Consider the following 26,636-nt stretch of genomic DNA (forward strand, 5'->3'; position numbering starts at 1 on the left):
TGCCAGTAGTGCATTTATCTAGTGACCTGTAACAAGGGTAATAATAGAATTTTTAAATGTGTTTGTTGGCAGCATAGCCCTCTATAGTACACTCTGTCAAGCAAAATGGGTCAGGACTTTCTGCCTGTGTGTGTGTGTTTGTTTGTTTGTCTGAATATTTGTTTGCGTTAGGGCTTGGCGATTATATCAAATTAATTTGATTAGTTCTAATTTATGTTTTAGCGTCTTGTTCCAAATGCCTGTATCGCAAGAATTGAGGTTTAACTTTTTTTTTTTAAGTTTCTATTTTTGAGTGTGTATTTTTGGTCTTGTCTCCTTCACTCCTTCTGTGTTGTGTGCACTGTGCACCTTCCCACGCGCACACAGACACCAAGCCCCTCCCCCTGCCACTCACAACAACAAGAGATTAAAGATAATTTCTTCCTCTGACAACAAGCAGTTTCAACTCGCTATTTGTAGTTGAGGTTTGGTCCGACATAACGGTCATATGTACACCGAAACACTTTGAGACATTTTACTGTAATAGAGGAGAACTTACCCTTAATTACAATATCCTTTTTATGTCTCAACTCTAATGTTGAACAGTACAGACCCTACTGAGACAGGAGTATTAATGAACATGATTGTGGAAAATTCATGCTCAGTTTCTGTCACAAGCAGTTGTTTAGTTTGTGTTTTATAAATGTGCAATGAGAGAATCTTTTTCTTATTTGAACATGTTTTTACAAAAAATTATTTAACCATTATTTAACTAGGCAAGTCAGTTAAGAACAAATTCTTATTTACAATGACAGCCTACCAAAAGGCCTCTGCGGGGACGGGTCTGGGATTAAAAAAAATAAATAATAATAAATATAGGACAAAAAAAAACACATCCCGACAAGAGACACCACAACACTACATTAAGAGAGACCTAAAACAACAACACAGCATGGCAGCAACACAACATGACAACAACATGGTAGCAACACAAATCATGGTACAAACATTATTGTGCACAGACAACAGCAAAAAAAGCAAGAAGGCAGAGACAAAAATACATAATGTGAAGCAGCCACAACTGTCAGTAAGAGTGTCCATGATTGAGCCTTTGAATGAAGAGATGGAGATAAAACGGTCCAGTTTGAGTGTTTTTTGCAGCTCGTTCCGGTCACTAGCTGCAGCGAACTGAAAAGAGGAGCGACCCAGGGATATGTGTGCTTTGGGGATCTTTAACAGAATATGACTGGCAGAATGGGTGTTGTATGTGCAGGATGAGGGCTGCAGTAGCTATCTCAGATAGATGGGGGGAGTGAGGCCTAACCAGTGGGTCTTGCGACGAGTATACAGAGATGGCCAGTTTACAGAGTAGTGTAGAGTGCAGTGATGTGTCCTATAAGGAGAATTGGTGCCAAATCTGACGTCCGAATGGTAAAGAACATCTAGCCACTCGAGAGCACCCTTACCTGCCGATCTATAAATTGTGTCTGTAATCTAGCATGAGTAAGATGGTCAACTGAATCAGGGTTAGTTTGGCAGCTGGGGTGAAAGAGGAGCGATTACGATAGAGGATACCAAGTCTAGATTTTAACCTCAGCCTGCAGCTTTGATATGTGCTGAGAGAAGGACAGTGTACCGTCTAGTCATGCTCCCAAGTACTTGTATGAGGTGACTACCTCAAGCTCTAAACCCTCAGAGGTAGTAATCACACCAGAAAGGAGAGGGGCATTCTTCTTACCAAACCACATTACCTTTGTTTTGGAGGTGTTCAGAACAAGGTTAAGGGCAGAGAAAGCTTGTTGGACACTAAGAAAGCTTTGTTGTAGAGCGTTTAACACAAGATCCGGGGAGGGACCAGCTGAGTATAAGACTGTATCATCTGCATATAAATGGATGAGAGAGCTTTCTACTGCTTGAGCTATGTTGTTGATGTAAATTGAGAAGAGCGTGGGGCCTAGGATTGAGCCTGGTGGTACTCACTTGGTAACAGGCAGTGGCTGAGACAGCAGATGTTCTTATCCAGGGAGGCAACTTGATTTCAACATCTAAGCAGGCTATGTTGTTAAAACAGTTGGAGACGGACAGGAGGGTGTATTCATAACAGTTCAACTGTTCTACTTTGTTAGCAAGCAAATAGATGCAAGTTGGCTAGACTTTAAATATAAAGATTAGCTGGCTACTCACTAGCAGTTGGCTTGTGCTTGAGAGACTGTTTATGAGACCTGTGTTAAATTTATATAATGCCTGCTAACAGAAGTTGATAATTATTAGTGGGTGTGCATTGTGCTTGGTTCTGGTGACATTTGTAATTAAAAAAGGGCATTTTCATAGATAGCTGTGAAAGTCAGATCAGTGATTATAGGTTAAACTATTTTAATAAAATAATTACATATGATAAAGACCATTATTATTGAGTCTTATGGTTGAAGGCTATTATTTAGGATAATATACTTTTACAAGTCCAGAATTCATTAGATTATTCCTGACTGTTTGAAATGCAGTGAATTGACCTTTAATTATGCATCAAAGCTTATTTAGAGAAAAAATATATATAAATATATATATATATATCGTAAATTTCCCATAAGCTTGAGAAAATCGAGATACGATTTCGCCCAGCCCTAGTTTGTGTACAAAACTTACCGATATCTACTGTTTTACAGTGAGAAAAATGTAAGTGTCATTTTTTCACAGAGTTCTGAAATTGCCATCCAAAATAGCAATATTCCAAGAAATATACATCAAATGTTGATTTCTTACATTGTGACAAAAATGATGCATCATGAGAATGGCTCCAAGTATTCAGATAATCATGAGATTCCCTTTTTTCATCCTATTTATTGAATATTGGTAGAGGTCAATATCGTCCAATAGTACCAGTGAACCGATATATTGGTTGGATTCTAACTGTGTGTGACGTGTTAACGTGTCATTCAACGATCGCTAAATCTATATATTAATACTCCCTCTCCTCTCTCTCTCTCTCCCCCTTTAGGCCTGATTGATGGCTACACGGGTGAACGGGCCGCGCTGGAGGAGCAGGTGCGTCAGAAGGAGGAGCTACAGCTAAGCCTGGAGCAGGAGCTGCAGGTGAGACACAGGCCCAGTCTACAACCACCATTATCACTGTGTTTTATAACCGTTGAGGGTGACATGCTCTGTCCACTACCCAGCGAGCAGTCTTTATCAAAATAATGTAATTTCAACCAGTAATGCCTGCTAGGTAGGATTGCAAAGCTACTGGTAGTTTACCAAAGTTACCCTAATCTTCAGTAAACTTTGGTCATTTATACTTTTACTTTTTTAAATATATTTATTTATAGTGTTCATTTATATCAGCCTCTATTTTGTCCATGAGTTTCTAATACATAGATCATATGGTTGAAGTGAAAATAATATAATTTATTGAAAAAAAGCTTCTAATCAGCAATGGCATTATTTTCAATTACTCTGCAACTCTTACAACTATTTACTTTTTTCACTGAAACCGTAATATTAAACACCAATGGTATTCACTAAGTTGATGGTTTTATATTTAGGATGATATTTTACAACTTTCATTATAGTTTTTATTTGAAAATCATCGTATTTATTATTTCATATATTTTACATGTGATAAAGACACAAATATGAAGTACCCAAAAGGGCCACTAGATGTCTTGTGATGGATTACATAAAATCCTTGAAAGATACCAAAATTCTGGTAGTTTACTGGTAAGTTTTCAGTAATATACCCTCCCTTTGCAACCCTAATACTAGGTAAATATTTTTTGTCCAATATATCTCAACCACTCTATGCAGATTTAAAGAAAACTGTGGACAATTATGTTTCAAGTTGCTTCCCATCTGTTTAAAATTTTACCGCTATGTTGGGCAACTTCGCACACTGCAGTGAGTCAGTGTTTTTAATTGGTTAACCACATTGTCAACCTGCCTCTAACTGAATGTCATTGGCTCCTGCAGGTGACAAGCAGCCGTCTACACGAACTGGAGCAGGAGAGGCTGCAGATGCAGGAGGAGCGAGAGATACTGTCACGGCAACAGGACGCCATGAGGGAGCATGCCGGCCCGCGCGAGTTACGTATGTACCCCACCACTTACTTTCTTGTTGGATCTGAATGGAACAAAATATACAGTTTGACAAACATTCAAATATTGCTTGTGTTCACCTAATACCTTTTTTGCAATGTTGGTTAGCGCCTGTAAGTAAGCATTTCACTAAGTAAGTCAGCGCACGTGACAAATAAACTTTGATTTGATTGGTTTTCTAGACCGTGAAATAATGGTGAGAATGTTACTTTCATATCATGTAAAGTGTATTGGATATGCGCAATGCCTATTCCAAAAGAGATGCTCAAATACATGCAGTTGGTGATACTAAAGAACTATGACTACATATTTATATGACATCACTACTCCAAAGAGTGGGCAGAGTGAAGTGGGGGTTGTGTCATTGAAATAGAAATACTAGCATTACTGAGAGAAACCCCTCAGGACATGGCAATTTGACATGTCCGTTCTAGTAATTCTATTTCTGTGGGTCCTATGACGAAGATAAAATGTTCTTTTGCATACAGAAGGTTGGTTTATTTCCTTGATTAGATCTACATTTGACTATTTGTGTGACTCATTGTCATCGTCATCATCATCACACACTGTGTCAGCTTAAGAGTAGCCACTCATTGTTATCATCTTATCACTCAATGACTTTTTAACGAAATCCTTGTCATTTTAATTTATATACTCTGTTATTACTGTGCTTTACTAAATTCCTATAGAAACGGTGACCATGGTAATTCATTCATGTTGTAATGAAGTTTACAATTGATAATTGTTTTTGATGGAAATCCTCTGGGATAAAACGGAATCCTGGAACATTTGTAACACATGTACTGTATCTGACAAAAGTCTCACCTGGGTAGTGTTCATTAGGCACCAAACGTAATGAAGTGGACTGAAACAGGAAGGAACTACCTTGATTTGACCAATGACACAATTGTTTTCCTTTGCAAAAATTTTTTTAAGCATTTTCCGATGCATTACCTCTTTCCAGTACTATTTCAAGGTATTCCATAGGTTAATGAACAATCCATAAGGAAATGGCAAGTATACAGCAAGGACATGAATTCAATGTACAGGGAGCCATTTCAGTAACACCTCACTCCTGCTCTCACCTCACGGCATTGGCTTATCCATCCTCTTCCGACACAGCTTTAACCAATACCATGACAGCACATGCAGTGAGGCCCCGCCCTCTCGTTTTCACCTCTCGCATCCTTTCTCCTCCAGTCTTACTCCTTTTTATGACAAAACAAGTGCATGTTGAAATACTGTGCTTTCTTATTCCTCCCATAGGCCTAGTTGAAGCTGCAGTCGATGCAGCACCTGAAGCAGGTGTGTCCCACATCAGAGCATGGCCAGTCTATCTATGTTACCTTTTAGTCTCTAGTCGATTGGCACTTCACAAATATATTTTTTAACACCCAAATACAGCAACTCACAAAGAAATCTTGGCGCTTGCTGTGGGCTCATTCACTCAATCACTAACCCTTGCTTACGCTTTTTCTTTTTTGATTCACTTTTCTATGTCATGGTTTGTCATGTTAATGTCTTATGGGTCAGTGTGATCATTCTCATTTGATTTATGATTGAGCATGATTGAAGGAATTGGATAAGCTATATTTTGATACGTTGATACTGTAAGCTTAAGTATTTCCTCATTGGCAATCATCTTTGCTCCTAGAGTTTAGCTCACCCTAACCTTACTTCACCTTGTCACGATGTTAGCATGGATAATGTCCACTACCTTTGGAGTTAAGATGATTGCTCAATAAGGAATTTGTTCCACCCCTTGCCTGCAATTGCATTTGAGGCATGGATATTGCAATGTCTCAGCACTGTCTACGTGCTTGGTCTGTGATTTGCACTCTCTTACCCTTTTATCTGTTGTACTAATACAATGGGGGTTTTGATCTCCTGGGTGAAGCAATGTTGGTTGGTTTAATGTTGGTTGGTTAAATGATGGCATCGGATTAGTATATGTTGGGAAGATACTGGGAGTGAGATTGTTAGATATGTTATACGTGATGCTGAAATGGCAGACTGTATTGGGGGCATTTTGTTAAAAGCAGCCATCTCAATAATGTAATGATTTTTAAATGAATAATACACCATTTTAGAACTTCTGAGACAAAAATGGCTGAATATACTTAGATTTTACATTAATAGTAAGGCTGTAACTGAGTCCACAAGAACTCCATCTCAGCATCCTGTCCTGTCCATTGATCGAATGAAGCCTCTGTCCAAAATCATTGACTCCTCCCCTCTAAAGCGACCTTATGTGTGACGCCTTCTGTCCTTCCCTCCCTCCCTTCCCCCCAGACCTCCTGGAGGAGACGGAGAAGCTGATGGCTGAGAAGGTAGAGGTGCAGCGGCAGGCAGAGAAGGAGAGTCTGGGCCTCCTGCACCAGGTGAAAACACTGGAGGCTGAGCTGGAGGAGCAGGTCAACCGGGTCATCGAGCTGGAGCACGCCCGTAAGACAGAGACCGGCGACCTGCTGCAGCAGATCCAGGCCCTGGAGAAACAGCTGGAGAAGAACCGGAGGTTCCTGGATGTAAGAGAAAGAGGGGAAGGCAGAGATGAGGGAGGGGGGATGGATGCATGACTGGATGGATGAATATGGATAGAGAGATGGGAGAGAGGGGTGGATGGGGGAGGACCGTAGGAACTATGTTGTTTTAAAGTATACAGATTTACACAAATGTTATATGAATGTGCATGTTGGTTATTGGGGATTAGGCAGTGCATAAGGTATTTCCCTTAGCTACTCTCCTTTAAAGGCTTGGTCTTAAAATCTGATCCCCAGGAGCAAGCCATCGACCGGGAACACGAGAGGGATGTCTTCCAGCAGGAGATCTTGAAACTGGAGCAGCTGCTAAAGAACAGCCAGAAGCAGCAGCCCGGCTCTGAACAAAGAAGCAGAGAGGTAACAATTCACTTCCGCAATGGCCCCAGCGTTGAGCCCTGTGGGACCCCACAGTCAGTTTCACCTTCCTTTTGTTCCCTCACAATGGGAGAGGCAGTAATGTAGATGCTCAGCTTGTAAAAGTGGACTGTTGTAGCTCTTTACATGAGGCCTCAGTGTCAGCCAGGACAATGGGGAGGTAGAATTTCCTGTGGTTACCAGAATATGATCCCAGACTAGTCAAACTGGAACTGTTGCATCAACATGTGTTGTGAAGGAAAATGTACGTACAGTATATCCTCCAAGATGGCATAGCAGTCAGATGTCCTTTGTCCTCGTCGTGTCCCGTGTATATACACTGCTCAAAAAAATAAAGGGAACACTTAAACAACACAATGTAACTCCAAGTCAATCACACTTCTGTGAAATCAAACTGTCCACTTAGGAAGCAACACTGATTGACAATAAATTTCACATGCTGTTGTGCAAATGGAATAGACAAAAGGTGGAAATTATAGGCACTTAGCAAGACACCCCCCAAAACAAGAGTGATTCTGCAGGTGGTGACCACAGACCACTTCTCAGTTCCTATGCTTCCTGGCTGATGTTTTGGTCACTTTTGAATGCTGGCGGTGCTCTCACTCTAGTGGTAGCATGAGACGGAGTCTACAACCCACACAAGTGGCTCAGGTAGTGCAGTTCATCCAGGATGGCACATCAATGCGAACTGTGGCAAAAAGGTTTGCTGTGTCTGTCAGCGTAGTGTCCAGAGCATGCAGGCGCTACCAGGAGACAGGCCAGTACATCAGGAGACGTGGAGGAGGCCGTAGGAGGGCAACAACCCAGCAGCAGGACCGCTACCTCCGCCTTTGTGCAAGGAGGTGCACTGCCAGCGCCCTGCAAAATGACCTCCAGCAGGCCACAAATGTGCATGTGTCTGCTCAAACGGTCAGAAACAGACTTCATGAGGGTGGTATGAGGGCCCGACGTCCACAGGTGGGGGTTGTGCTTACAGCCCAACACCGTGCAGGACGTTTGGCATTTGCCAGAGAACACCAAGTTTGGCAAATTCGCCACTGGCGCCCTGTGCTCTTCACAGATGAAAGCAGGTTCACACTGAGCACATGAGCACCTGTGACAGACGTGACAGAGTCTCGAGACGCCATGGAGAACGTTCTGCTGCCTGCAACATCCTCCAGCATGACCGGTTTGGCAATGGGTCAGTCATGGTGTGGGGTGGCATTTCTTTGTGGGGCCGCACAGCCCTCCATGTGCTCGCCAGAGGTAGCCTGACTGCCATTAGGTACCGAGATGAGATCCTCAGACCCCTTGTGAGACCATATGCTGACACATGCACATTTGTGGCCTGCTGGAGGTCATTTTGCAGGGCGCTGGTAGTGCTCCTCCTTGCACAAAGGCGGAGGTAGCGGTCCTGCTGCTGGGTTGTTGCCCTCCTACGGCCTCCTCCATGTCTCCTGATGTACTGGCCTGTCTCCTGGTAGCGCCTCCATGCTCTGGACACTACGCTGACAGACACAGCAAACCTTTTTGCCACAGCTCGCATTGATGTGCCATCCTGGATGAACTGCACTACCTGAGCCACTTGTGTGGGTTGTAGACTCCGTCTCATGCTACCACTAGAGTGAGAGCACCGCCAGCATTCAAAAGTGACCAAAACATCAGCCAGGAAGCATAGGAACTGAGAAGTGGTCTGTGGTCACCACCTGCAGAATCACTCCTGTTTTGGGGGGTGTCTTGCTAATTGCCTATAATTTCCACCTTTTGTCTATTCCATTTGTACAACAGCATGTGAAATGTATTGTCAATCAGTGTTGCTTCCTAAGTGGACAGTTTGATTTCACAGAAGTGTGATTGACTTGGAGTTACATTATGTTGTTTAAGTGTTCCCTTTATTTTTTTGAGCAGTGTATATATATTTACATATTTTCTTCGCATGTCTTTTTATATATAATTTTTTCTTTCTAAAAACTCAACTTCAAAACACTCTCCTGCAACCCGCATCACCAATTAATAAAAAAAAAAAAAGTGCTATTCACCTCAAATCTGAAATCCACAACAGAAGCTAGCCAGAAGCTAGCCAGTTCACTGGCTAACGTTAGTATTCAGCTAACCACGGTTGGCGGTCATCAGCTTGAAAAGCTATCGCCAGTTTTGTACAACGCGACTCAGACCAGAGCATACCGGACCTATTTTCTCTCCATATCCCCGGATTTCTATTGAAAGCTCTGGACATTTATACCTGGATCTTGCAGCTAGCTAGCTGCTATCCGAGTGACTATTGGCTAACCTCGGTTAACATAAATTATTCCGGAGCTAGCCAGCTGAAGTGTTCCATCAGCCACTCCTGGGCTACAATCACCTATCCGGACCCGTTTTACTGCCGATGCAGAGCCCCACCGGGCCTTCACGACTGGTCTACCGACGTTATCTGCCCGAGGGCGTTATCCAACTGGCCCCTCCGTCGCGACGTAACCTGAACGCCCATCTGCGGCCCTCTAATCGTTAGCTGTCTTATCGGCTGCTATCTGAATAGGTCTATCGGACAATTTTCTTGGGCCACTATAACTATAACTATTTTGCCAATTGGATTGGTCCCCTCTACCACACGGAACCCCACTAACCTACCGACGGAAACGCACGAGGTGGCTAAAAACAGACCTCCATCCTCTGCTAGCTTGCTACCCATGGCCCGGCTAGCTGTCTGAATCGCCGTGACCCCAACCAACCTCACTACTCACTGGACCCTTATGATCACTCGGCTAAGCCTGCCTCTCCTTAATGTCAATATGCCTTGTCCATTGCTGTTCTGGTTAATGTTTATTGGCTTATTTCACTGTAGAGCCTTTAGCCCAGCTCATTATACCTTATCCAACCTTTCAGTTCCACCACACACACATGCGATGACATCACCTGGTTTCAATGATGTTTCTAGAGACAATATCTCTCTCATCATCACTCAATACCTAGGTTTACCTCCACTGTATTCACATCCTACCATACCTTTGTCTGTACATTATACCTTGAAGCTATTTTATCGCCCCCAGAAACCTATTTTATCGCCCCCAGAAACCTGCTCCTTTTACGCTCTGTCCTAGACGACCAAATCTCATAGCTTTTAGCCGTACCCTTATCCTACTCCTCTGTTCCTCTGGTGATGTAGAGGTGAATCCAGGCCCTGCAGTGCCTAGCTCCACTCCTATTCCCCAGGCGCTCTCTTTTGATGACTTCTGTAACCGTAATAGCCTTGGTTTCATGCATGTTAACATTATAAGCCTCCTCCCTAAGTTTGTTTTATTCACTGCTTTAGCACACTCTGCCAACCCGGATGTCCTAGCCGTGTCTGAATCCTGGCTTAGGAAGACCACCAATAACTCTGAAATCTCCATCCCTAACAACATCATTTTCAGACAAGATAGAACGGCCAAAGGTCGGTGTTGCAATCTACTGCAGAGATAGCCTGCAGAGTTCTGTCCTACTATCCAGGTCTGTACCTAAACAATTTGAACTTCTACTTTTAAAAACCCACCTCTCTAAAAACAAGTCTCTCACCGTTGCCGCCTGCTATAGACCACCATCTGCCCCCAGCTGTGCTCTGGACACCATATGTGAACTGATTGCCCCCCATCTATCTTCAGAACTCGTGCTGCTAGGTGACCTAAACTGGGACATGCTTAACACCCCAGCCATCCTACAATCTAAGCTAGATGCCCTCAATCTCACACAAATGATCAATTAACCTACCAGGTACCACCCCAAAGCCGTAAACAAGGGCACCCTCATAGATATCATTCTAACCAACTTGCCCTCTAAATACGCCTCTGCTGTTTTCAACCAAGATCTCAGCGATCACTGCCTCACTGCCTGTATCCGTAATTGGTCAGCGGTCAAACGACCTCCACTCATCACTATCAAACGCTCCCTGAAACACTTCAGCGAACAGGCCTTTCTAATCGACCTGGCTATCCTGGAAGGATATTGACCTCATCCCGCCAGTAGAGGATGCCTGGTTATTTTTTTTAAATGCCTTCCTCACCATCTTAAATAAGCATGCCCCATTCAAGAAATGTAGAACCAGGAACAGATACAGTCCTTGGTTCTCTCCAGACCTGACTGCCCTTAACCAACACAAAAACATCCTATGGCGTTCTGCATTAGCATCGAACAGCCCCCGTGATATACAACTTTTCAGCGACGTTAGAAACCAATATACACAGGCAGTTAGAAAAGCCAAGGCTAGCTTTTTCAAGCAGAAATTTGCTTCCTCCAACACAAACTCAAAAAGGTTCTGGGACATGGAGAATAAGAACACCTCCTCCTAGCTGCCCATTGCACTGAGGATAGGAAACTCTGTCACCACCGATAAATCCACTATAATTGAGAATTTCAATAAGCATTTTTCTACGGCTGGCCATGCTTTCCACCTGGCTACCCCTACTCCGGTCAACAGCACTGCACCCCCCACAGCAACTCGCCCAAGCCTTCCCCATTTCTCCTTCTCCCAAATCCAGTCAGCTGATGTTCTGAAAGAGCTGAAAAATCTGGATCCCTACAAATCAGCCGGGCTAGACAATCTGGACCCTTTCTAAAATTATCTGCCGAAATTGTTGCAACCCCTATTACTAGCCTGTTCAACCTCTCTTTCGTGTCGTCTGAGATTCCCAAAGATTGGAAAGCAGCTGCGGTCATCCCCCTCTTCAAAGGGGGGGACACTCTTGACCCAAACTGCTACAGACCTATATCTATCCTACCCTGCCTTTCTAAGGTTTTCGAAAGCCAAGTCAACAAACAGATTACCGACCATTTCGAATCCCACTGCACCTTCTCCGCTATGCAATCTGGTTTCAGAGCTGGTCATGGGTGCACCTCAGCCACGCTCAAGGTCCTAATCGATATCTTAACCGCCATCGATAAGAAACAATACTGTGCAGCCATATTCATTGACCTGGCCAAGGCTTTCGACTCTGTCAATCACCACATCCTCTTCGGCAGACTCGATAGCCTTGGTTTCTCAAATTATTGCCTCGCCTGGTTCACCAACTACATCACTGATAGAGTTCAGTGTGTCAAATCGGAGGGCCTTTTGTCCGGGCCTCTGGCAGTCTCTATTGGGGTGCCACAGGGTTCAATTCTTGGGCCGACTCTTCTCTGTATACATCAATGATGTCACTCTTGCTGCTGGTGAGTCTCTGATCCACCTCTACGCAGACGACACCATTCTGTATACTTTTGGCCCTTCTTTGGACACTGTGTTAACAACCCTCCAGACGAGCTTCAATGCCATACAACTCTCCTTCCGTGGCCTCCAACTGCTCTTAAATACAAGTAAAACTGAATGCATGCTCTTCATCCGATCGCTGCCTGCACCTGCCCACCCAGCCAGCATCCCTACTCTGGACGGTTCTGACTTAGAATATGTGGATAGCTACAAATAGCTAGGTGTCTGGTTAGACTATAAACTCTCCTTCCAGACTCACATCAAACATCTCCAATCCAAAGTTAAATCTATACTTGGCTTCCTATTTTGCAACAAAACATCCTTCACTCATGCTGCCAAAGATACCCTCGTAAAACTGACCATCCTACCGATCCTTCACTTCGCCGATGTCATTTACAAAATAGCCTCCAATACCCTACTCAATAAATTGGATGCAGTCTATCACAGTGCCATCCGTTTTGTCACCAAAGCCCCATAAACTACCCACCACTGCGACCTGTACGCTCTCGTTGGCTGGCCCTCGCTTCACTCCCGTCACCAAACCCACTGGCTCCAGGTCCTCTACAAGACCCTGCTAGATAAAGTCCGCCCTTATCTCAGCTCGCTGGTCACCATAGCAGCACTCACCTGTAGCATGCGCTCCAGCAGGTATATCTCTCTGGTCACCCCCAAAGCCAATTCCTCCTTTGGCCGCCTCTCCTTCCAGTTCTCTGCTGCCAATGACTGGAACGAACTACAAGAATCTCTGAAGCTGGAAACACTTAACTCCCTCACTAGCTTTCAGCACCAGCTGTCAGAATAGCTCACAGATTACTGCACCTGTACATAGCCCATCTATAATTTAGCCCAAACAACTACCTCTTCCCCTACTGTATTTATTTATTTATTTATTTGTTTTGCTCCTTTGCACCCCAATATTTATATTTCTACTTTACACATTCTTCCACTGCAAATTCACCATTCCAGTGTTTTACTTGCTATATTGTATTGACTTCGCCACCATGGCCTTTTTTTGCTTTTACCTCCCTTATCTCACCTCATTTGCTCACATTGTATATAGACTTATTTTTCTACTGTATTATTGACTGTATGTTTGTTTTACTCCATGTGTAACTCTGTGCTTTGCTTTATCTTGGCCAGGTCGCAATTGTAAATGAGAACTTGCCTACCTGGTTAAATAAAGGTGAAATAAATAAAATAAAATTTGTCTATCATCACCATGGTGATTTAAATTGAACTGTAAGGGGGTTGTGGATATTATGTGATTGTAATGCATTTTGTAGAACTGTAGTATTTAAGGCTTTTTAATTGAATATTTTATTGGACATAATAGGTTTTAAGTGTTTTTTTCTGTGTCACTAAACACTTAATATATTTTGCGTCTTTCGAAAAAGGAGAGTTCATGGCGTGGTTACTCTCACACCGTGTTGTAGCTACCTTCCTCAAGTAAATATCATTAGATATTACATTACGATATTTCTGCTGAGCATCATCGTAATCTTGACCATGGAGGTCTGTCTTTGCATTATAATGGCATCTGCTATCATAACAGCTGTGACATACTGCTTGTCTCTGGTTTATTGTACGTCAATTGAGTTGTTGTGGCTTGTTTCTGCTGAAAGTCATTATCATAGCTCCACGTCTCTTTGACATGCTGTGGCAGTGGCTCTGCTTTACATTAGTTACCATGCTGCTGTTTGTGTTCGGAGTCTTCAGCTGTATTATAGTGGCATGTGTTGTGGAAACGTTTCACTAAAAGTCACTTAGAGTTAGTTGAATTGAATTATAGTTGTCTCTTTTAAACATCATTGTAGATACTGCAGTGGCCTGTTTTTGCTAAGCTAAATGCATTTAGCTTTATCACAGCAGCCTTTCTCTGCTATCATAATCTTAGCGCTATTCCTTCTCCCTCTACCTCCTCCTATTAGTCACTGCTATGCTCATTAAAGGCCATTCTCTCTCCCTCTCTTTCCTCCTCTTCCTCTTTCCTCCTCTCTCCCTCTCTTCGCCTCTCCTATGGCAGGTGGATCAGCTGACCTCCCAGGTATTGCTATTAGTTGCATTGAAACAGCCTCTCTCTCATTAGCGAAACTCCATCAGTTGCATGGTAGCAACCTGTCATTGTATACCACGTTAGATCCCCTCACTAACCCTTCCTCTGCTCTCTTTCTCCTTTTTGTCCCTTTAAATATTCCTCTGTCCACCATAGCAGGTGGATCCGCTGTCCTCCCAGCTATTAGTGCTGCTAGCATCATTGAAAAGGCTATTCTAATAAATATCATTAGCTGCATTAAAATCCCACCTCTCCCTCCATCTTCCCCCCTTACTCTCCTCTTTCCCTATTTTTCTCCCTTTCTCTACCATGTAGCAAGTGTGGATCATCTGACCTCATAGAATTGCTCCCGCTTACATTAATACTGCCTTTGTTCAGCCGCACCATAGCATAACCATCCTTGTTTCTCCTTCCCTTCTGCTCCTCCCCTCTCCCACACGGCAGGTGGCTCAGCAAATCTAACAGCTATTGCTAGTAGCTAACGTATAGTGAAATGCAGCTTCTCTCATATTGAAGCATATCATATCATGCATAATTAAACATATATACACTGCTCAAAAAAATAAAGGGAACACTTAAACAACACAATGTAACTCCAAGTCAATCACACTTCTGTGAAATCAAACTGTCCACTTAGGAAGCAACACTGATTGACAATACATTTCACATGCTGTTGTGCAAATGGAATAGACAAAAGGTGGAAATTATAGGCAATTAGCAAGACACCCCCCAAAACAGGAGTGATTCTGCAGGTGGTGACCACAGACCACTTCTCAGTTCCTATGCTTCCTGGCTGATGTTTTGGTCACTTTTGAATGCTGGCGGTGCTCTCACTCTAGTGGTAGCATGAGACGGAGTCTACAACCCACACAAGTGGCTCAGGTAGTGCAGTTCATCCAGGATGGCACATCAATGCGAACTGTGGCAAAAAGGTTTGCTGTGTCTGTCAGCGTAGTGTCCAGAGCATGCAGGCGCTACCAGGAGACAGGCCAGTACATCAGGAGACGTGGAGGAGGCCGTAGGAGGGCAACAACCCAGCAGCAGGACCGGTACCTCCGCCTTAGTGCAAGGAGGTGCACTGCCAGAGCCCTGCAAAATGACCTCCAGCAGGCCACAAATGTGACACCCCCCAAAACATCAGCCAGGAAGCATAGGAACGAGAAGTGGTCTGTAGTCACCACCTGCAGAATCACTCCTGTTTTGGGGGGTGTCTTGCTAATTGCCTATAATTTCCACCTTTTGTCTATACCATTTGCACAACAGCATGTGAAATGTATTGTCAATCAGTGTTGCTTCCTAAGTGGACAGTTTGATTTCACAGAAGTGTGATTGATTTGGAGTTACATTGTGTTGTTTAAGTGTTCCCTTTATTTTTTTGAGCAGTGTATATATTTAACCTTTATTTAACTAGGCAAGTCAGTTAAGAACAAATTCTTATTTACAATGACGGCCTACCAAAAGGCAAATGACAGGTAGACTTTCTTTGCCATCCTCGCTGAAGCTCTCCTCATTCCCTCTACCCCCTAGTGATGGGGGGGGGGGAATCGGTACATTTAATTATCGCAGTGTAATTTTTTGGACAATATTATATCAATACTTTGATTCCAAGTATCGATTTGTAAAATACCACCAATGCTACTTAGCATTAGCTAGTGCTATTTGGCTCTACTTGCGCCAAAACTCTTGTATTTTTCATCCTATAGCTTCTTCTCCATAGATTCTTTCTAAATAGTGAGCCAACATGGTTCCAGCACTTTTATTTCCATGACCAATCAAAATAAAAGATTCTCATGTGGTCTTTGAGCAATAACTTTGGAACATCAAATTGCAATTAGATTGCCGTATCGAATAGCAATACAAATGGAATCACGAGAATTTCAAGATATATCGTATCGGCACCTAAGTATCATGATAATATTGTACCGTGAGGTCCCTGGCAATTCCCAGCCCTACTACCCCCTCTTTCCCTCCCTCTCCTCCCCTCCCTCTCTTCCAAACGGCAGGTGGATCAGCTGACCTCCCAGTTACTGTGTTGTGTTGCTACTAGCTAGCCACATTGATACATTGAAGCTACAGACTGTACAATCCTCACTGAAAATCCCTCTTTCCCTCCTTCTCTCCTCCCGCTCCTTTCTCCTCCTCATCCCTATCCTCTCCCAGGTGGATCAGCTGACCCAGCAGCTGAGGGAGAAGGCGGACTGGTGCAGCGAGCTGCTACTGGCGTCTGAGCAGCTGCAGCGCGAGGCGGGCGAGCGCAACAAGGAGATCGACAAGCTGGAGGGCCGCATCCGCGAGCTGGAGCAGGCTCTGCTGGCCAGCACAGAGACGGTGAGAGAGACGAAGGGAGGGGGAGGGATGGGGAGAGACGGGGAGGAAGATGAAAAAGAGAGGAGCGGGACAATGGAGTGGGAATAGTTAATGATGCTGTGTTAATGTTAGCGGGGGGGGGTGGGGGGGGGTGTGTGACTGTTTCAGAATGAGTTTGTATGTTCTGGTAGAGTGTGAGAGAATGCCAGCGTGAAGCTACATGTGCATATGTGTGTTTGTGTGTGTACATTAGTAAGAAAGGAGACTACAGACAGTCCCTGACGTCAGGGCTGAGAATGTGCGTGTGTGCGCCCATAATAATGAGGACTGCACCCAGGTACTGCACATATCAAACTCATTCTACGGAGTGCCAAGTGTCTGCTGGTTTTCGCTCCACCCTTGTACTTGATTGATGAATTAAGGTGAGGAACTCCTCTCACTGCAGACACTCGGATCTCCGTGGAATGAGTTTGACACCCCTGAAGTACTGCAACCAATATCACTGTTGGCAGGCTGAAACACTGAGCAGTGAAAGAAATGTCCCCATAACTTGCTACTGCACAGATGATTAAGTCTATGAGATCGCAGCTACTTTATATGATGTATGGCTGTGTGTGGGTGTTTGCGTGTGCAATTGTGTGTGTGCTTGCGTGTATTATTGTGTGTGTTCGCCACGCATGACCTGGTTGCTAAATAATAATATTGTGTGCGTTGCATGCATGTGTGTTTCAGGTGGAGGATAAGAGGCAGGATGTGTCTGTTAGTGAGCCTGGGGACTCCTCACTGGAGGCTCAGCTACAGACTGAAAGAGAGGCACTGGACAGGAAAGAGAAAGAAGTAATGTATTAGACTTAAGGGGGGTTTCTTTCTTTCACATGTTTGGAAGGGAATATATAAGTAGCCAATCCAGCACAGTGTCAAAGCTAGCCAGCAAAAATCTTGATTGGTTGTCACGCCCCCAATGATTTACACAAAATGGGCCATTCCTCTGCTTGTTGCATCCCTTTGCCTGCCATCTTTCACCTCGCCTCAAATCACACTCCTTCAATTACCAATGGTGTACACAAGACAGGTCCCCACTTGGATTTCAAGTCCCTTGTTCATGTGTCGATGCCCTGGTCCTCAGTTAGACAAGAACACACAACACGCTAGCCTGACTCCCCCCTTCCCACTCCTCCCCTCCAGATCAGTAACCTGGAGGAGCAGCTTGAACAGTTCCGGGAAGAGCTGGAGAACAAGAGTGAGGAGGTGCAGCAGCTCCACATGCAGCTGGAGATCCAGAGGAAGGAGCTGAGCACCCAGCAGCAAGACCTGGAGACCAAGGACAGCATGCTCCAGGTAACCGGCCAGCACACAGCTAGGCTAGCATGTAGGTAGCCTTTGTCCCCATACAGCTAGGCTAGCATGTAAATTCAGCAAAAAAAGAAACATCCTCTCGCTGTCAACTGCATTTATTTTCAGCAAATTTAACATGTGTAAATATTTGTATGAACATAACAAGATTCAACAACTGAGACATAAACTGAACAAGTTCCACAGACATGTGGCTAACAGAAATTGAATAATGTGTCCCTGAACAAAGGGGGGGGGTCAAAATCAAAAGTAACAGTCAGTATCTGGTGTGGCCACCAGCTGCATTAAGTACTGCAGTGCATCTCCTCCTCATGGACGTCACCAGATTTTTCAGTTCTTGCTGTGAGATGTTACCCCACTCTTCCACCTAGGCACCTGCAAGTTCCCGGACATTTCTGTGGGGAATGGCCCTAGCCCTCCAATCCAACAGGTCCAAGACATGCTCAATGGGATTGAGATCAGGCTCTTTGCTGGCCATGGCAGAACACTGACATTCCTGTCTTGCAGGAAATCACGCACAGAACGAGCAGTATGGCTGGTGTCATTGTCATGCTGGAGGGTCATGTCAGGGTGAGCCTGCAGGAAGGGTACCACATGAGGAGGATGTCTTCCCTGTAACGCACAGTGTTGAGATTGCCTGCAATGACAACAAGCTCAGTCCGATGATGCTGTGACACACCGCCCCAGACCATGACGGACCCTCCACCTACAAATCGATCCCGCTCCAGAGTACAGGCCTCGGTTCTAACGCTCTTTCCTTCGACGATAAACGCGAATCCGACCATCTACCCTGGTGAGACAACCGCGACTCGTCAGTGAAGAGAACTTTTTGCCAGTACTGTCTGGTCCAGCGACAGTGGGTTTGTGCCCATAGGCGAAGTTGTTGCCAGTGATGTCTGGTGAGGACCTGCCTTACAACAGGCCTACAAGCCCTCATGCTAGCCTCTCTCAGCCTATTGCAAACAGTCTGAGCACTGATGGACGGTTTGTGTGTTCCTGGTGTAACTCGGGCAGTTGTTGCTGTCCTGTACCTGTCCCACAGGTGTGATGTTCGGATGTACCGATCCTGTGCAGGTGTTGTTACATGTGGTCTGGCACTGCGAGGACGATCAGCTGTCCGTCCTGTCTCCCTGTAGCGCCGTCGTAGGCGTCTCACAGTATGGACATTGCAATTTATTGCCCTGGCCACATCTGCAGTCCTCATGCCTTCTTGCAGCACGCCTAAGGCACGTTCACTCAGATGAGCAGGGACCCTGGGTATCTTTCTTTTGGTGTTTTTCAGAGTCAGTAGAAAGGCCTCTTTAGTGTCCTATGTTTTCATAGCTGTGACCTTAATTGCCTACCGTCTGTAAGCTGTTAGTGTCTTAACGACCGTTCCACAGGTGCATATTCATTAATTGTTTATGGTTCATTGAACAAGCATAGGAAACTGTGTAAACCCTTTACAATGAAGATCTGTGAAGTTATTTGGATTTTTACAAATTATCTTTGAAATACAGGGACCTGAAAAAGGGACATTTCTTTTTTTTTTGCTTAGTTTAGGTAGCCTTAGCCCCCACACAGCTAGGCTAGCATATAGGTAGCCTTAGCCACCACACAGCCAGGCTAGAACAGTGCATCGGAAAGTATTCGGACCCATTGACTTTTCCCACATTTTGTTATGTTACAGCCTTATTCTTAAAAAATAAATCCCTCATCGATCTACACACAATACCCCATAATGACAAAGCAAACCAGGTTTTTAGAATCTTATGCCATAAAAAAATATATATACATATATACAGTACCGTTCAAAAGTTTGGGGTCACTTAGGAATGTCCTTGTTTGTGGAAGAAAAGCAAAAAAGTGTCCATTTTTAAAATAACATCAAATTGATCAGAAATACAGTGTTAACATTGTTAATGTTGTAAATGACTATTGTAGCTTGAAACAGCATACTTTTTTAAATGGAAAATCTACATAGGCGTACAGAGACCCATTATCAGCAACCATCATGCCTGTGTTCCAATGGCACGTTGTGTTAGCTAAAACTGAAAACAGTTTTCAGCTGTGCCAACATAATTGCAAAAGGGTTTTCTAATGATCAATTAGCCTTTTAAAATTATAAACTTGGATTAGTTATTAACACAAAGTGCCATTGGAACACAGGAGAGATGGTTGCTGATAATGGGCCTCTACACGTATGCAGATATTCTATTAAAATCAGCCGTTTCCAGTTACAATAGTTATTTACAACATTAACCCATGACTACACTGTATTTCTGATCAATGTTATGTTATTTTAATGGACAAAAAAAATTGCATTTCTTAAAAAAAAAGTTGTACCAAAGGGGAGAGAGATGACCATAGCACATCTCAAGGGAGAACTCTACCGGGTAAGTACAGTTGAAGTCAGAAGTTTACATACACCTTAGCCAAATACATTTAAACTCAGTTTTTCACAATTCCTGACATTTAATCCTAGTAAAAAGTCCCTGTTTTAGGTCAGCTAGGATCACCACTTTATTTTAAGAATACGAAATGTCAAAATAATAGTAGAGAGAATGATTTATTTCAGCTTTTATTTCTTTCATCATATTCCCAGTGGGTCAGAAGTTAACATACACTCAATTAGTGTTTGGTAGCATTGCCTTTAAATTGTTTAACTTGGGTCAAATGTTTCAGGTAGCCTTCCACAAGCTTCCCACAATAAGTTGGCTTTTTTTGTCCTTAAGCCATTTTGCCACAACTTTGGAAGTATGCTTGGGGTCATTGTCCATTTGTAAGACCCATTTGCGACCAAGTTTTAACTTCCTGACTGATGTCTCTGCTACACTATGAAACCACACGCTATTGCAGAGACTGATATTACCGGCCGCAATTGATGTGGTGAAAACATTATGTGGGGAGGCAGAGGCATAGAATACCTTTGTCAGATAACAATGTTAAATTAAGAATTTATACTATTGATAGCAATCAAGAGAACTGACTGAACGACTCAAAACCTCCCCAGCTTATACTCCCCAAATGGACATTAGCTGTGAGGGCCGAGATGCCCATGCATTGACTTTTGTTCGCTATACATGTCGGGGGATGCTATTCACGAGGACATACGTTTACAAGTTTATCAACTTTCAAAACAGAATTACTTTCCTGTTGTTCCTCAGTTGTAGTGTATGATATACCATTTTGTAGCTCTGAGTCTCTTTTATCCAATGTAAAAAACACAATTTCAAATTTTACTACGTAAGACTGATTTGAGCAGGTCAGTCACATATTGTTCTGTTTCATGATTCCCGAGCATGAAACGGCACAGAAGATATTCAGTTTGCTGTGTGGCTATATTGACGAAAACAGATTCCATGGGATCGAATGGTGGGCTTTTGCACAGATGGGGCTCCATCTATCATGGGATGGCGGGCAGGCTTCTGCACTCTAGTAACGAACTTGTCTCCCTCTGCCATATGGACGCATTGTATGTAAACTAAATCAAACAACATCCGCTGCGTGTATGCCTGTTGAGATATGGGATCAGAGCATGACAGTGTTTTATTTCACACAAGACTTGGTGGTTATCAAGGGGGATTGTTGGAAGAATTTTTCGCATTGAGAGAGGAACTGTTGTCATAATGGAGGTATATAAAAAATAGACTTGGTTGACTTTCTATGTAATAAAAAGAAAATAACAGAAAACAGCATTAGTGGGTGTCCCACACGAGTGATGACCGCTCACCTCCAACTCTTGGAAGAGCACTTTGCGACGGACCTCCTTCCCAATGAATGTGATCCTGGATCAGTTGACATGCCGGTAAGTGAAATCGAACAGCTGATCAAGCTGTCGTGACCGAATTCTGCAGACTTAACGCATTCACAGGTCACTACGGAGGAGTTTTGCTTCCTGACTCAAAGGGAATACCTTGACGTCTCCCTCTGAGCATTAATGCCGCATTCAAAACAACCGGGAACTCGGAACTCAAATCTCAGACTGCAGTATGTTCAAGACAACTGGGAACTCGGAAAGAACGAGCTCCGACTGGGGGGAAAATTATTTTGAACGGTCACCCAAATTGGAATTCCAACTCGAACTCTGGCCTCTTTCTAGAGCTCTGACTTTCCGACCTAAAGATCACTTGCGTCATGATTTGACCTCGTATCTTTCAGATGTCCTAGTTGTTTTTAAAGCATCATAAAACTCATCGTAGGCTGCCCTTTGTTAGCTCATGTCTGTGTGATGCTGGATTCAGTGCTCTCGTTTGCATTAAAACCAAATGGGCCTGTCGATCCAGGTTGGATGTGACAGCAGAGATGCGTGCGTACTGTCGACCACGCCCCCTGACTTTGAGAAGCTCCGTTACGACATGCGTCAAGCGCACCCATCTCATTAGTGGTGGTGAGATAAGAGACATTATGTCAGACTAATTTGCAATTGACTGCCTCACATTAAAAGTATGTGATGGTGAGTTGAGGACAATCAGAAATATTGTTAGAATGTTTTTCAATTGACTGCCATAGCCCCAAATTAAAAATGTTAACATTGGCTGTGATTTTTTTTTCACATGGGTGGAAACGTGAGAATTTTCTGATATCAAAATGGAGTCGTGGGCCAAAAACGTTTGGGAATCCCTGTACTATAGGTAATCCTTAAGCCAGCAAGGTTGACACGTGGTATCCATCTGCTAAACAAAGCTACATAAAGACAGACCATTCAAATTATATATCAAAGGATAAAACAAGTGTGCTGTTAACCGTTGCTACACTACAAAAACATATTACGCTGTTTATCGATACTGAAAAACCTGCTAATAGATTAAGATCAATGATTTTATGTAGAATGGTTCATGTAGACTTCTCTTTTGGTCAAAGTGATAGGTCTGCACCTGGGCAATGTTTGCAGCTAGCTAATAGATGAAAAAAAGTGGTCAGTGATAAAAACATTACATTTAACTTTTTTTAAATGTCAAACTTACCTTTCGGTCTTTCTTTTTAACCTTTTGGAAATGACAAGTGTTAAAAGACTGCACCGGTGTAAACTGGCCCTAATTAAGTGAATAGTCTGCTATATACACTGTGACACTAACATAGTCCATTCTAAAAGACAACCCAACTTTAAAAATGGCTAATATGGACTCCTCTAGCTACAGTATATTACATAGACGTTGCAGTCCCAATTTTAATTGAAAAATATACTTTTATGGTTTAATGTAGCTTTCATAAACCCTTTATAATGCCTGTATAGATGCTACAGAAGTAATTTACAAGCAAATGCTATTTGTATGCCACATTAGCCAAAGCACCAATGTGGTACCTGTTGGGCTAATATTGTAGTGATAGGTAGTATCCCCACCCAAAGACAAAGAACCCCCCCCTCCCTTTAATGTTCCCTACTGTTTTAGTCCCAGTTTAAGGGTGATCTTTTTTGTGTGTGTTGAGAGCCAGCAGATTATAATCTCCGACATATGATAAACTTTTGAAGGTGATGGAGGAGAAGGACAGGGAAATAGCTCTTCTTAATGAGCAGATGGCTAAGCTTCAACACACGGAAACAGCCCCTGACAACAAGGTAACCCCATATACATATACGTTAGACAGACCACTTGTTCTTCTGTTCACATATATGTATATATTTGTGATAGTGGATAAGTGTTTGTGTTGTGTGACAGCCGTTCATTTCTTTGGTATTTTTGTTGTGGCGTAACCCACCATTTTATTTTAGGTTTTGGTAAGTAGGCCTCTGTTGTGTTGTGAATTTTTCTTTAAGTTGGCTTACTAAAGAGACACTTGGAACACCCTAGAATTGTCCAACAAATCATAATTGGTACCTGAAGTACCATTTATTACGGTCCCAACCAAACATTTTACCTGATTGGCTGAGACGCATATATTATCTATCACATAAATATTATCAATAACTATATTGCCGTGGCACAACTGTGTCTGAGGTTTAACAGAAAGCATGAGCCGGTCTTTTTCCTTATCTTCGTCCTTATTCCTATATTCACTGCTCTGTCCTTCCCTTCAGGAAATCAATGCGAGGGATGAGCTACTGCGGGATCTGGAGTCCCAGGTGGAGTGCATGCGGAGCGAGCAGCAGCGCCTGAAGAGGAACAGCGAGGAAGAGTTGGAGCAGCTCAACGCCGTTATCGACAAGCTCCAGGAGGAGCTGGCCAACATTGAGCGGAAGCAGTTCTCGGAGACGGAAGAAGAGCTCAAGCGCCAGTTGGAGAGCCAAGTCGGAGGTCCCAGTAAGGAGGAGTATGACGAAATGAAGCAAAAGATGGACCTGGCCAAACTAGAGCTGGACACCATCAAAGCCGAGCACTGTTCGCTTTTGGAGAGGTACCGGTGCTTGCAGGAGAGCAGACTAGCATTAGCCGAGTCGGAAAAGGAGCTGTCGGACGACATGGCGATGGAGCTCCAAGATGCCCTGAGGGATAAGACGGCGGCGTTTGTAGTGGTGCAGGCTCAGATCCAGGCACTTGAGCAGAATGCCACCTCCAGGGTGAAGGAGCTGAGCCTTAGCGTCCAGAAACTTGAGGCCTGTGTCACAGAGAGAGACTCTGAACTGACCCGCTGCCGGTTCCTGGTGGAGCGGGCCCAGGAGGACGCTGACGACCTCCAGCGCAAGGTCCAGGACCTGGAGGACAAGCTGAGGGAGAGGGTGGCCACCGCGCTTGTCAGCCAGGCCCAACTGGGTGCCATCCAGCAACAGCTGCATCAATCGCAGCAGTCCAAGGACCAGAGAGACAAAGAATCCGTCCACCAGGACCCCAGGGGACAGATGGAGGTACCGGACTTTGGGTTTGCAGGAATTTCCCAAGCAGTGGAGATCCAAGGAGCCAAACATGGCCCCACTGGGAAGGTGGTCCTCCTGACGGAGAAGCTCCGCGAGCTGGAGGTAGGCCTGAGCGGAATGCAGAAGGACCAGGAGCTGCAGAAGCAGTTACTCTCCAGCTCCGAGGAGGAGGTGCTGGAGTACGAGAAGAGGCTGGTCTTGCTCATGGACCTGCTCAATCAGATGAGGACGACCAAGCCTGGTGGACGCCAGAGAACATTTCCAGCCACAGAGGTAGTTGTTAACTTTAGCCTTCAATATTGTCTCTGGGGTTAAGTTAGGATGCGGTGCAGGCTACAGCTATGAATTAGTTTATGTGGGGTAGAGTTAGCCTGCTCTACTTTCCATGGATGAATGAATTTGCTTACGCCTACACTGCCTGGAGATGTTTTTCACAGGTTAAATGCTGACAAGCTGCTATCTCTTTGAACTCTGAACCAGACTGCATCTTCTGGAGGCAACGAGCTGGCTGTATCTGAGATTCTACAGGAGCTACAGAAGGTCAGGGACGAGGCTTCAGCCACCAAAGAACAGCTCAGCAGTTACAAGGAGAGCAGCAATAAACTCCAGCAGGAGCTCAAGGTATGTAATATCACACTCAACAACCATGTTGGATAAATCCTCTATTATTATTGCATGAGAGGGAGTTACAATTGTCACGTTTTACTTTTTTAGGCAAAAGAGGTCGCAATGGCCATCCTTCAAGAAGACCTTCAAAAGGTAAGAAACTAATGTGAAAGGGAGTTCCTCCGATTGCCAGACACAGTACAGACACACTCAGACACACTCAGATTTGTACAGACACAGTACAGACACACTCAGATTTGCTAAAGTATTGCAATACTTTCTTGTCATTATCTTAAATCCATTGTCTTGAAATCCAAGTTCTAGAATTTCTAGCATCTAACTATTCCCCAGGTGTCATCGGGAGGCAGTGAGGCCAAGATGTCTGAGATCCATCGGGAGCTGAAGGAGGTCAAAGAGGAGCTCAGCAGCTACAGGGAAAGCTGTGACAAACTACAGGAGCTTCTACAGGTATGAACACAGTCACATTCAGCCAGTGTTCAGCAAAGGAAATAACTATGGGAGTCGAAGTCTTCCAGTGCCAAACTTAATTGTTGATTTATGAATTGTCCATTTTGTGTGGGTAACAGTACATTTTTTTTAAATGTTGACCATTTTAGTGATTAACCAATCTGACCATTTCATTAATCTTTTTTGTACCAAAGGGGAGAGAGATGACCATAGCACATCTCAAGGGAGAACTCTACCAGGTAAGTACAGTTGAAGTCAGAAGTTTACATACACCTTAGCCAAATACATTTAAACTCAGTTTTTCACAATTCCTGACTTTTAATCCTAGTAAGAATTCCCTGTTTTACGTCAGTTAGGATCACCACTTTATTTTAAGAATGTGAATAGTCCGAATAATAGTAGAGAGAATGATTTATTTCAGCTTTTATTTCTTTCATCACATTCCCAGTGGGTCAGAAGTTAACATACACTCAATTAGTGTTTGGTAGCTTTGCCTTTAAATTGTTGAACTTGGGTCAAGCGTTTCAGGTAGCCTTCCACAAGCTTCCCAAAATAAGTTGGGCGAATTTTGGCCCATTCCTCCTGACAGAGCTGGTGTAACTGAGTCAGGTTTGTTGGCCTCCTTGCTCGCACACGCTTTTTCAGTTCTGCTCACACATTTTCTATAGGATTGAGGTCAGGGCTTTGTGATGGCCACTCCAATACCTTGACTTTGTTGTCCTTAAGCCATTTTGCCACAACTTTGGAAGTATGCTTAGGGTCATAGTCCATTTGGAAGACCCATTTGCGACCAAGCTTTAACTTCCTGACTGATGTCATGAGATGTGGCTTCAATAAACTTCCGACTTCTACTGTACATTTTGCTGCAAAGCAGAATATTCCAACTTTACTCAGCAA

The 26,636-nt window shown here is 43.8% G+C and overlaps 1 protein-coding gene across 8 annotated transcripts in view; it reads left to right on the forward strand.

Annotated features, from left to right (window-relative positions):
* LOC129819955 (A-kinase anchor protein 9-like) overlaps positions 1-26,636 on the forward strand; it is a 137,727-nt gene that overhangs the window by 92,985 nt on the left and 18,106 nt on the right. For 3 of the 8 annotated variants that reach the window (XM_055876688.1, XM_055876689.1, XM_055876695.1), the window contains 15 exons: positions 2,975-3,069; positions 3,943-4,060; positions 5,335-5,373; positions 6,361-6,593; positions 6,846-6,965; positions 14,204-14,224; positions 16,394-16,561; positions 17,273-17,377; positions 17,726-17,878; positions 23,346-23,432; positions 23,892-24,938; positions 25,146-25,286; positions 25,380-25,424; positions 25,623-25,739; positions 25,934-25,978. In XM_055876688.1, the coding sequence (XP_055732663.1) occupies positions 2,975-3,069; positions 3,943-4,060; positions 5,335-5,373; positions 6,361-6,593; positions 6,846-6,965; positions 14,204-14,224; positions 16,394-16,561; positions 17,273-17,377; positions 17,726-17,878; positions 23,346-23,432; positions 23,892-24,938; positions 25,146-25,286; positions 25,380-25,424; positions 25,623-25,739; positions 25,934-25,978 (2,534 nt within the window). The remainder of the gene's footprint in view (positions 1-2,974; positions 3,070-3,942; positions 4,061-5,334; positions 5,374-6,360; positions 6,594-6,845; positions 6,966-14,203; positions 14,225-16,393; positions 16,562-17,272; positions 17,378-17,725; positions 17,879-23,345; positions 23,433-23,891; positions 24,939-25,145; positions 25,287-25,379; positions 25,425-25,622; positions 25,740-25,933; positions 25,979-26,636) is intronic. The other 5 variants (XM_055876690.1, XM_055876691.1, XM_055876696.1 and 2 more) reach the window with 4 other exon arrangements.

This window comes from Salvelinus fontinalis, chromosome 22, assembly GCF_029448725.1.
Source record: "Salvelinus fontinalis isolate EN_2023a chromosome 22, ASM2944872v1, whole genome shotgun sequence".
In the NCBI taxonomy this organism is placed as follows: Eukaryota; Metazoa; Chordata; class Actinopteri; order Salmoniformes; family Salmonidae; genus Salvelinus; species Salvelinus fontinalis.